The sequence below is a fragment of the Panthera leo genome, chromosome A3 (assembly GCF_018350215.1).
Source record: "Panthera leo isolate Ple1 chromosome A3, P.leo_Ple1_pat1.1, whole genome shotgun sequence".
In the NCBI taxonomy this organism is placed as follows: domain Eukaryota; kingdom Metazoa; phylum Chordata; class Mammalia; order Carnivora; family Felidae; genus Panthera; species Panthera leo.
Window position 1 is genome coordinate 76,254,301 of NC_056681.1, and position 12,240 is coordinate 76,266,540.

Sequence of the window (12,240 nt, forward strand, 5' to 3'; positions counted from 1 at the left end):
ATTTGTCTTGCCAAGAAAATTCAGGTTTCATATTTCGTTGTATTTTTAGAGGACAAATTATAAGATGCCCTATTGCCTGATTTAAAAGAACCAATCAGTTTAACTAGATTTGGGTTAGTTAATGGGATAAGTACTTCATAAAAAACTTCTCAGGAAGAATATGCAAAAAATTTGTTCGTTTTGTGTAACATGTTTTATTTAGAACTCTTAGAGTACACAGTATAAGGATAACTCAAACCTAACACAATATATATACTTTTCCATAGGAAAGCACAAAGAGAAGACAAAAGTACTGTGAGTCTCAAATTCTGAATGAAAGAAACCGTTCTCCACAAAAACCCAGCTCTATACAGTTCCCAAATTCACTTTACAAACCATATCAAGATTTTATCAGTCCGTATATACTCGACAATTCAAGATCTTCATCTTGGTATACATATACTTCTCCAACCGGAATGGAGGTCAGAGACTCTACTCTCAGTGAAGAGACAGTTACCGACGTGTATTATTACGGCTTTATTGTTCTTTTTCTTTTGATTTTAGTAGGTCTTACTTTATACTTTCTCTGAAGATATCAAATAAAATCCTTTTGATAATTCTTAAGGTTGCCAGTTCTTCACAGAAATGTTACATTCTTATTTTAGGATTTCCTCCCAGACATTTTCAAGGTAATTGGCTTGTAAAAAGAGAATACAATTTAACAAAGTCAGTTTGTGGACATTCTAAAAATTAAGATTGCTTTATTGTAGAAAACAGTGTCATGATACAGTTTGAAAAATAACTTTTTTTGATCAAAGGAGCAATTTAAAAAACAAAATGTCATTGACAGGGACAATTTTACCCTTTTTGTTTCTTACCACATAGAATAACAGAAGTAACAAAAAGTTTTGGATAAGCTAATATACTATATGCTTATCTATCTTCCAAAGCACACTATTAAAAGCTAGGCATATTTTATGAAATTTGATTAATGATTTCCTTACCTTACTACAATATGGGCATTCACCAAATATGATGTTAAAACTCTGTCTACTAGTCAACAGTCCTCTCAACCACTGAAGATTTTAAAAAGAGAAGAAAAAGGGAGCAATGTCAGCATGATTACACATTACAGATACTCTAAATTCATTTCCTTTATGATTACATATATTTTTATTCCAAAAGATTTACCTTAATTTTCTTTTACAAAAAGTAAGGGGAACATTTCCTGGCCAATACCAGACTAGTAGTATGCTGAATAATAAGGGGAGACCACCACGAATTTCGGGATCTATACCACTGGTTTATAGCCAAATTATGGGCCCCTTTATGCATTTTCTCAACATCCAAAATAGACACAAAAATAATGTACACAAGTCAATGGGGTTCACAGACTTGACCTGAAGTCATTAATTACAAATTAAGAACTCTTGCTGTAAAAGATACTGTAAGCTCGTGAAAATTTAGGTCTCAATTCTGGTCTTAATCACCAATAGTGGGTTAATTCTCAATCCACTAATTATAAGCACGAGGCAGTCCATTTTTAAAAATTAAATGAATATTCATTATTATAAAAGAAAGCACATGTTCCCTTAAGAGTATCTCTATAATTAGACCTGGTATTTTGTGAGTTTATAGAAGGTGAATTGACATCTCTAAGTTCTCCATTCTTAAAGTGCAGGTAACACCAACTGCTTGCTACCTCTAATCACAAAAACAAGAGGTGATATTCAAGAAGACTGAACGCACTATACAACTGAAGGTGTTTCATATATACATGCATATATAATCATGTCAACTGTGCCCTAAGATGAATGCTATAGAGATCAAATGACTATACACAGAAACGAAAGCAGACTTCACAGAGAGTAAATAATAAATAAAATGTCACTGAGAGTGCTGTGACATATCCAGATCACAAAACGCATTTTTCTCAATATCAAAAGTAAGATTATTACATTTATTCTATACTTAAATATACTTTGAAAAGTAACGGACACTCATTAGTGCCAGTTCCCTTTCACCTTATTGCTACCACTACTACTCCCACTTGGATGAGTGACAGTTTGCACTGTGGTCACATGAGATTTTCACTGAAAGATTCCAATGTAGCATCAATTTGATCTGTTATGCATCAGTAAGCAGCCCATGAATATATTCTGGATACATTTTCTCCCTTCCTAGGATACTACTTTAGGACATTTATTCACTCATTAGTGACCAGGATGAAGAAATGAAAGCACACGGGCATCTGGAAATGGACTGGTAAAGAAGCTAATGGAAAAAAGAGATTGCTATTCACTTCAACAGATTTTGGATTCTGTATATTTCAACATGCAGACTTGCTAGGTCATGGTAGCCAAAATAGTCTTAACAGCGTTATTTTTATTGTTTACCTCATATAAGCATATTTGATGGAAAGGCTGTGCACATTGGGGATTATCACACACTTGATCAGGAATGGCACCATCAAGTTGATATGAATAACAAATGCCACAATCCATAGAAAAATCCTTCAAAAGAAGAAATATTTATAAGCACAAGTGTTTAAAACACACAAGGTAATATAAGAAAGAATAATATGGGATAGACAAGATCAAATTTTCATACAAAGTTTTCATAAAGGTAACTATAGCATTATTTACAGAAAATACAGTTACATCACTACTTAACCCTTTAGAAAAGCGATTTGTAAGAGTGCTTCCTTTTGCATCCAGTAAGTGATACACACAGATATACTAAAAAACAGGTTCTATTTGGGGCTTAAGTAAATTTCCCACATTGTACATCAATATTATGCCAATGTAATATATAAAGATACTAATTGACATTAGCTAATGATTACTAAACTTCAAAATTCTTTAACTAAAGGAAGAAGACAAAAACATTCCCACCACTTTATTAGTCTACAACCTCTGCAACTTTATCAAAACTCAATCCCAAGTTTATCATTTTTGCAACACAGTGACATCTATTCATTTCCAAAAACTGTACTGCCATCCTTCACAAAATCCATCAAGCTAATTAAAACTTTATTTCAATCATCCATAAGCAGATAGTATTAGAATATCCAAACATCTCATTAGCTACTTTGGACCTTTCCCCCTATTTTTAATAATAAAGATGTCTGTCATTAATCACTTCATTGCTACAAAGACCATGACAAAAGTATACTTAAACCACTAATCAAAGGTTAACAAATTCTTTGATGCTACTGTTGCTTGCAGTTCAGAAGTCTGTTACAATATTCTTCCAATTCCCTCCCTTTCAGCCTCATTTTTCTCTGGTGTCTAAAAGAAGAACATTTAACTTTCATTATGCTATGCTGTTTGGAATATCAAAGCACTCATAAAACTTACAGATTTTTCCAGGTTAGTGCGAGCTGGAAAATCTATTTCTAAAACATCTTTCAAATTTTGTAACAGACTATTTTCTGGATCCCTAAAAGCATGAAAAAAAATTGTTATTAAATTTGCAAAATAATAGAAAAATAAATATTTTGTTACAAAAAATACCTACCACAAATGTATGTTCCTGCTCAGCTTAATTCCAAGAGGTTTTACCACTTCAGAGATTAAAAAAAAAAAAAAAAAGTTTAAAAATGTAGTGTCTGCAGCTCTCGCTTTGTAAAGCCACATTTAGCACAGAATTTTTTTTTTTAACTGAGATATAATGGGTATATAATATTGTATTGCTTTTAGGTGTACAACATCATGATTTGGTATGTGTGTGTATTGCAAAATGATCACTACAAATTCAGTTAATACCTATTACCACATGTAGTTACAAATTATTTTCTGATGAAAACTTCTAAGATCTCTTAGCAACTCTGAAATATACTCTCTTGTTAAAACACAGAATTTGCTAATTATTTGACTGGAAAATCTAAATCATCTACTTAAAAAAACACAAAAGTACACAGTTCAGAATGATGAAACATTTTCATTTAAAATAATTACCATATGTTAATATTTTAGAATATTTTAACAGTGAAGACAAGAATTTTATGACTGTTAAAAACATTTAAATAGGAGATCTCATACCATGGTCAGCTCCAAGAAAGCAGGTCTCAGGAAGCATAGTAGGATGCTTGGGGTCAACCTCTATATGTATTGAAGCATTATTCCCTAGAATAAAAGAACATTAAAGCAGTATCTGGGTACTTACAGGAAAGATTAGCCAATGTGTTATGGGTTTCAATAAATATATAAATGTATTTATTTATAAAATATATTTATAAATATAATTTTATAGTCTAAAAGAAATGCACTTTGAAATTATGATTATGGGGGCGCCTGGGTGGCGCAGTCAGTTAAGCGTCCGACTTCAGCCAGGTCACGATCTCGCGGTCCGTGAGTTCGAGCCCCGCGTCAGGCTCTGGGCTGATGGCTCAGAGCCTGGAGCCTGTTTCCGATTCTCTGTCTCCCTCTCTCTCTGCCCCTCCCCCGTTCATGCTCTCTCTCTGTCCCAAAAATAAATAATAAATAAAAAACGTTGAAATTATGATTATGAATAAAGATTTGGGGATCCATCTAAAGTTTTAAAATACAGAGTCAGTCCATTAAGTTAATTGATTTCTAGTGAAATTCTGGTCAGAATTCTATTTTAGCTTAAATAAAAATTTTTTATAGTGATAGATCTTTAATATTAAAAGAAATCACAAGTTCAAGAAATAATTATCAAAGTGACTTCCATAACTTTCTTGGAAAGCACAATTATGGTCAGATGTAAAAAGACCAGCATACAATAAATTATGATTTGAGTTTTATGGAGTTTTATCGAAACATTTTCTATCAATAATCACTTCCAATGAAGTGGACTAAACGCTCCAATCAAAAGACAGAGGTTGTCAGAATGGATAAACAAAAGTTAAGACCTATCTATATTCTGCCTACAAGAGACTCATTTTAGACTTAAAGAGAAATATTTACTACACAAATGGATGTCAAAAGAAAGCCAGAGTAGCAATACTTATACTGGACAAACTAGACTTTAAACCAAAGACCGTACGTAACAAGAGATAAAGAAGGGCACTATATCATAATAAAGGGGACAATCCAACAAGAACATCTAACAATTGTAAATATTTATGCACCCAACATGAAAGCACCCAAATATATAAAACAATAACAAACATAAAGGAACTAATTGATAATAACACAGTAATAGCAGGGAATTTTAACATCCCACTTATATCAGGTATCCAAATCTGCAAGGAAGTAAAACTTTCTGATACTCCATAGAGAAAACCCAAAAGACTCCTCCAAAAAACTGCTAGAACTTATATATGAATTCAGTAAAGTCACAGGATACAAAATCAACATACAGAAATCTGTTGCATTTCTATACACTAAAAATGAAGCAGCAGAAAGAGAAATTAAGAAATCAATCCCACTTACAACTACACCAAAAAAAAAAAGATACCTAGGAATAAACCTAACCAAAGAGGTGAAAGACTTGTACTCTGAAAACTATACAAAACACTGATGAAGGGAAACAGTGATACAAAAAGATGGAAAGACATTCCATGCTCATAGGTTAGAAGAATGAATATTGCTAAAATGTCTTTATTACCTAAAGCAATCTACACATTTAATATGCAATCCCTGTCAAACTACCATTAGCATTTTACACAGAGTTAGAAAAACAACCCTGGTATTTGTATGGAGCCAGAAAAGACCCTGAATAGCCAAAGCAACCTTGAAAAAGAAAAGCAAAGCTGGAGGTATCACTATTCCAGACTTCAAATTATATTACAAAGTTGTAGTGATCGAAACAGTGTAGTACTGGCACAAAATATAGATCAATGGAACAAAATAGAACACTCAGAAATAAACCCATAACTATATGGTCAATTAATCTTCGACACAGCAGGAAATAATATCCATTGGGAAAAAGACAATCTCTTCAACAAATGGTGTTGGAAAAACTGGACTATTTCTTACACCAAACATAAAGGGATGAGAACATCCCTTTGACGGTGGCTGTAGCAACTTCTTTCTAGAGATGTCTCCTGAGGTAAGGGACACAAAAGCAAAAATAAACTATTGGGACTTCAGCAAAATAAAAAGCTTCTGCACAGCAAAGGAAATGGTCAAAACTAAAAGGCAACCTACAAACTGGGAGAAGATATTTGCAAATGACATATCTGAGAAAGGGTTAGTATCCAAAATCTATAAAGAACTTATAAAACTCAACATCGCAAAAATGAATAATGCAGTTAAGAAATGGACAGAGGACACGAACAGACATTTTTCCCAAGAAGACATGCAGATAGCCAATGGACACATGGTCAACATCACTCTTCATCAGGAAAATACAAATCAAAACTTATCTTGATGAACACTGAGTAACATGGAACTGTTGAATCACTATATTGTACCCCTGAAACCAATATTACATTTTATGTCAACTGAAATTTAAATATTTTTAAAAAACATTTTCTGAATTCTTTTGCTCATTGTGAAGCTTTCCACTTCAACAATAGACTCAATTCACATTAAACTGAAACTGTTCGTTTAATAACAAACAACTAACCTAGTTTATAAGATCTAAGAAAAATCTATTTCTACTTGGCACTAGATTCTTTCATAAGTTCTATCTATACTGGAATATTGTATGGATTTCAGAAGTTTTACTTTTAAAGGCACATAGTATAACTGTATAAGGGCATTTGGATTTTATTTTTACAGTAAAAAGGACTTAATAAATTCTACACACCATAACATTAACTTTTGGTTAAGGTTGACAACAATATGAACACAATTATTACAGATCTGACAAAAAGGTAATCAAGTAAAAATGATATATAAAACATAAAAGTGCTATAATCTCATTTGCTTATACATTCTTTACCATGAACACAAATCCCATATTAGCCTTTAGCTATGTCATATACTAATGGCTTCACTTAATAATGAGTATATTATTTAATATATCTCAATTAGTTTGCTGAAAACTTGGTCTTCAAAAAGCATATCAGTGCCTGAAAGGGGATAAAAAAGAGCTATAGGTAAATACAGAGAAAGTGACTAAAAAGCAGGTTGTTTATGCTGAACAATGAGCAATATAATAAAAGTATATTTAATCATTACCTAATTAAAATAATTATTTACATGGGGCTATGAAGAAAATAAATTACTACACTATTTTGAAGAAAATATTTTCATTCTTAATATCTATTTGTTCACAAATATACCATTATTTGGTCAACTATTCAAAATTAAATACGGATTAAACTTTTTAGACTAAGTAACAATACTATTTGTACAACTGCTATACAACGGTATCTTCCTTTTCTCATAATTACATGTTACTTATTTTCTCCCAGATAATCTATTATGCCTGGGGAGAAACCATAAAAATTGCTAATGTGGATAGGACTCACAACAGAATTTCATAATATCTTTCAGAACATATGTCTTTTAACAATATATTTATTTAGGCTAAAAAAAAAAAAAGAGAAGGGAAGACACAAATAGATATCATATGATCACCTAACTACACTATTTACTGTAAACTGAAACATAGTTTAAAACATCTAAAATCTGGAGAGGCTGAACTCAAAACTGACTCCATATATGGCTTGCTCATAATGAAAATACATAAAACTAATTTTATAATAAGAATATGGTAATGTTGCAGGGGTATTTACAGTTGTAACACATCTTATTCATTAATGTCACATATATTTATAGTAAATACTTAAAATATATTTAATTATTATTTTGTGCTTCCTGTTTACTCTTCAATGCCATGTATGGCCCACTTCAGATCCTTTCATCCTCTAAAGTTCATCAGAAAATATTCCCAGATCTGTTGATATTAATCTTGTCTAGTTTCATGGATGAAGATTTCATTATTTCTAACAGTTTCTTTTTAAAAATTTTTTTTTCTTAGTGTTTATGTAATTTTGAAGGAGAAAGACAGCGCATGAGTGAGGGAGGGGCAGAGAGAGAGAGGGACAGAACCCAAAGTAGGCTCCAGGCTCCGAGCTGTCAGCACAGAGCCCAGTGCGGGGCTTGCACTCACAGACTGTACAATCATGACCTAAGCTGACGTCCAACACTTAACCGACTTGAGCCACCCAGGTGCCCCTATTTCTAACAGTTTCTTTTCCCAAATAATGGAAGTACTGAAAAACCTGTTCCACTATTTCTGAGCTACTAACAGCTGATTATACAGGATCTCTGAATGATACTGCCATTGGATCATCACCTTTTATAATGAAACACCTTAGTACTTGCCCTTTCTCCTGAAATATTTACATTCAAATACATAGGGCTAAATCAGAGCTTATTTGACTTCATGCAAAAAAAGTCTCACCTAAGGGTCCAATGTCCTCTTGAGCTCCATTTTCCTTAGTAATACAAAGTATAATCCAACATCTAAACAAACAAAAAGCCTCCTTAATCCCTTTTCCCTACCCAGTGCAATCCTGCGTGCTGTTGCACTCCTTGTAGGTTTTTCTGGCTCCAGTACCCAAGTCTTCTCGTCGATTTCATCCATAACATCCCAGAATGCTTTCAGTGATTCTAAGGCTGCCAAAAACTGACCGTAAATGCTTATTAAAGAGCTCTGTGAAAGACAGATAAAAGCAGAGTAAGTTGAATGACACTCTTATCAACAACAGATAATTTCTCACTTAAAATATCATTCAATTTAGAAATTTTAAGCTCTGTTTCACTTCAGCTAAAACTACCCTAGTAAACAAGAGTCAACTAACTGTCCCTGCTTCATAGCTCTTCACCTCCATTAGCATTAATAGAATTTTTTGACTGTCATTGGGACTGTGCATCTTACCAGGAATAGTTTCTTTTTTTTTAAATTTTTTAATGTTTGTTTATTTTTGAGAGAGATCACAAGCAGGAGAGGGGCAGAGAAAGAGAGAGACACAGAATCTGAAGGAGGCATCAGGCTCTGAGCTGTCAGCACAGAGCCCAATGTGGGGCTCGAACTCATGAACCGTGAGATCATGACCTGAGCCAAAGTCAGATGCTTAACCGACTGAGCCACCCAGGTGCCCCAGGAATTGTTTTCTAAAGACCATATTTATTTTTATTATGATGTATTCTGTACTGTATTTATAGAATAGTAACTACTAATACAAGATGACATGTGTGTACTTTCTTAATGAATATACTATATACATATTGAGCATAGAGTCTATACAATTTTAATATGAAAGTTGTCAAGTTATCTAGTTTGTGCAGTTATCAAGTTAAATGCAGCACCACTTGTAATTTGATTACACATTATTAACTTTACAGACTTAATTAGGCAAAGAGTATAAAAAGGTTCTACATATATTTTCTCTACAAGGTTTTTATTGATTAAATTCAAATAATAATGGAGTACATTTTTTTTTGTAATATAGATCTATTAATGAGAATAATGCATCTTTCGGTAGGAGGGGAATAATGTTTAATTGGGGCTGAAAGTAGTGTTCCCTATTAACATAATCAATTGCAAATGTTTATCTGTTAATGCCTGTAATGAAACTATACATATGTCATCCCTAGAAATGTCTTTTCTCACACACAGGTACTGTGTGGAGCATCTAAGCACTGCCAAATACTGATATAAATCCAGAAGCACTGGATTTAATAGAGACTATTCATTACTAGGAAGGCATCTGTGAATTCTATGAGGTTCTTTTTTTTTTTTTTTTTGAGGTAAAAAATCAACGTATATCATATTAGTTTCAGGTGTACAGAATAATTCATTTGTACACACCGTAAAACAATCACAATAAGTCTGTCACACTATAAAGTTTTGAAAATTGTTTTCTTCCCTTGTGATGAGAACTTTTAAGATTTACTCTTTTAAGATTCTATTTTCAAATATGGAATACAATATTATAGATTAGGTTTAAAATTTCTTCTGAGGCTAAACTTTTAGCCAACGTCTGAATTCAGTTATTTCAGACAATATTCTATGGGAATTAAATACATTTTCACTAATGATAAGAACTAAAGTCATTACTGATTTTAAAAATCAATTTATAATTACTTTCAACTAAAGAGTTTCTCATAAAGTAGTATGTTTAAATGATACCAATACTTACTAAATATTTTATATAAAAAGCCATCAAAACTAAAAGTTTAAGAATTAAGGATCTTATTGTTTCAAATAAGCAAAACACATTTAAAAAAAAATCACTGGAAATTCTACCAACATTATTTATCCAAAAACAGATACAAGACAACAATGTAAGAATACAGTATACCATGAGTGAGATGAAAAGGAAGTACTCACTTCCTTTAAGGTATATTTTGTACTCATATGTACTTAAGGAAAACCCATTTCATCCCATCACTTCAGTCAGGGTTCACACTTAGATGATTTCATGGCTCAGTTTCACAAAGCTAGTTTCAACTCTTCTAACCTTCTATACACAGGGGAAAAAAGTAAGAGTAGTAATGAGAGCTTAATACCTGCAAATAACCTTTTAGGATCCCTTTTAGCATACCTGTTCTCTTCCAATATGCTATACTTATCTATAAATTTAGATGCCAGAATCCGGAAATCAGAAACCAAACTTCCAAGTTTTGTTTTGACTTTACTATGGGCTGCACTTTATCTCCTCTTTCATTAAATGTGCCACAATTCTTTAGCTATGCAAACAAGAAACGAGCTGGGATCCCTGCAGATTGTTTTTTACACCTAATAAATTCATTAACTAAAGACCTGATTCTATTTTTAGCAAATTTCTTGATAACTCTATTTACCCTAGTATTTTTATGTACTATTAGGATAACCCCCTTAAAAAAATAAACAAGTCCTTGCAGAGGACAGTAAAAAGTATATAAAATAATGCCCTTTTTCTTGTTTCCATATCCAGACATGCCATCACCATCTTCTAATACCCTACTGTGGAGTACCCTATCTAAAATGTAACACTGAACATATCAGTGTGCCTCATAAAACCATTTAAAACAACCTACTAACTGGTTTTTCCCCCTCTAGTCACATTCCCCTAACTCCCATTATTTATATTGCAATTAAGTTGATATTTGTATTCTGTAAACCTGATACTACCATTTCCTGGTTTATAACAAAACAACTTAAGTGCAGTTCTCAGTGATATTTTTTCTTTGTAATACCACCACTTAATGACAGCAACACAAACTCCAAAAGCTATTCAATAAATATTTGTTTAAGTAAATTGAAGTCAACTACTTGATATAAAAATAATCATTTATGACCTTCATCATTCTATTTATTAAGGCTACCGTTATTTACAAGTAGTTTGCAAATTATGTTTTATGTTACTGATTAAAACCCCAGTTCTTTATCGTGGCTTGCAATTAACATTGTTTAACATGTATACATAGATATGTTTACACAGAGTAAATTGAAATACTTTCCATGGGTATATTTACTGCTCCAAGCTTCAGTAAGCACCCTCTCTATACATGATCATTCCCAAGTTTCTTTAGGCCAAACAGACAACTCCAGAACTGCTCAACCATCACTATGTAGATAATCTCCACACTGCTAACAGACTTATTGCTCCACCCTGATCTCATGATCTTCCCAGAGAAATCCAACCTCCTAGGTCCACGTCCCCCACCCCCCAGGTGACAGGGGATACTACCTGCCCTATTGTGCAAACCAGAAATCTAAGCACAGATTACTAGTTAACTAGATCACTCAAACAACCTTGTAACTAAATTTTCTTCCTTTAGTCACAGTCTCCTAAAACTCATTATTTACACTGCAATTAAATTGATTTTTGTATTGTGCAGATGTGATACTATAGTTTCTTTGTTTATAATAAGATATTGATCATCAGATACATATACAATAATCCAATTGCTGGACGGTACGTTGATTTTTTAATAGCTTTACTCAGATGTAAGGGATATACAAAGAACTGCACATATTTAATGTGTACAAGTTGATGAATATGAGCATGTGCGGTACAACCTGATACCATCATTACAATCAAAGTAATAAACCTACCCAACACTTCCCCAAAGGTTCCTTGTGTCTTTTTCAGGGGGTTTTCAGCGGTTTCAGTAACATAAGCTCTGTCTACCCTCTCAAGTTTTGAAATGTACAATACTGTATTGTTAAGTATAAGCATTATGTTGTACAGCACATCTCTAGAATCTGTTCATCTACCAGAGCTGAAACTTTACACGCACTGAACAACAACAACACCCTTCCTCCACCTTCCAGACCCCTGGCTGGACTACTACTGTAGAGACTACTGTAGTCTCTGTATGAGTTTGACTAAGTTAGATACTTCATGTT

The 12,240-nt window shown here is 32.9% G+C and overlaps 2 protein-coding genes across 9 annotated transcripts in view; one reads left to right on the forward strand and one right to left on the reverse strand.

Moving 5' to 3' along the window:
• The window catches only part of VRK2 (VRK serine/threonine kinase 2), a 103,839-nt gene extending 103,241 nt beyond the window's left edge, over positions 1–598 (forward strand). For all 6 annotated transcript variants that reach the window (XM_042932327.1, XM_042932326.1, XM_042932331.1 and 3 more), the window contains one exon: positions 267–598. In XM_042932327.1, the coding sequence (XP_042788261.1) occupies positions 267–569 (303 nt within the window). In that variant the 3' untranslated portion in view covers positions 570–598. The remainder of the gene's footprint in view (positions 1–266) is intronic.
• FANCL (FA complementation group L) overlaps positions 175–12,240 on the reverse strand; it is a 91,035-nt gene continuing 78,969 nt past the window's right edge. For all 3 annotated transcript variants that reach the window (XM_042932333.1, XM_042932334.1, XM_042932335.1), the window contains 7 exons: positions 8,406–8,556; positions 4,023–4,106; positions 3,499–3,544; positions 3,339–3,420; positions 2,376–2,492; positions 984–1,055; positions 175–676 (listed from right to left, as the gene is read on the reverse strand). In XM_042932333.1, the coding sequence (XP_042788267.1) occupies positions 641–676; positions 984–1,055; positions 2,376–2,492; positions 3,339–3,420; positions 3,499–3,544; positions 4,023–4,106; positions 8,406–8,556 (588 nt within the window). In that variant the 3' untranslated portion in view covers positions 175–640. The remainder of the gene's footprint in view (positions 677–983; positions 1,056–2,375; positions 2,493–3,338; positions 3,421–3,498; positions 3,545–4,022; positions 4,107–8,405; positions 8,557–12,240) is intronic.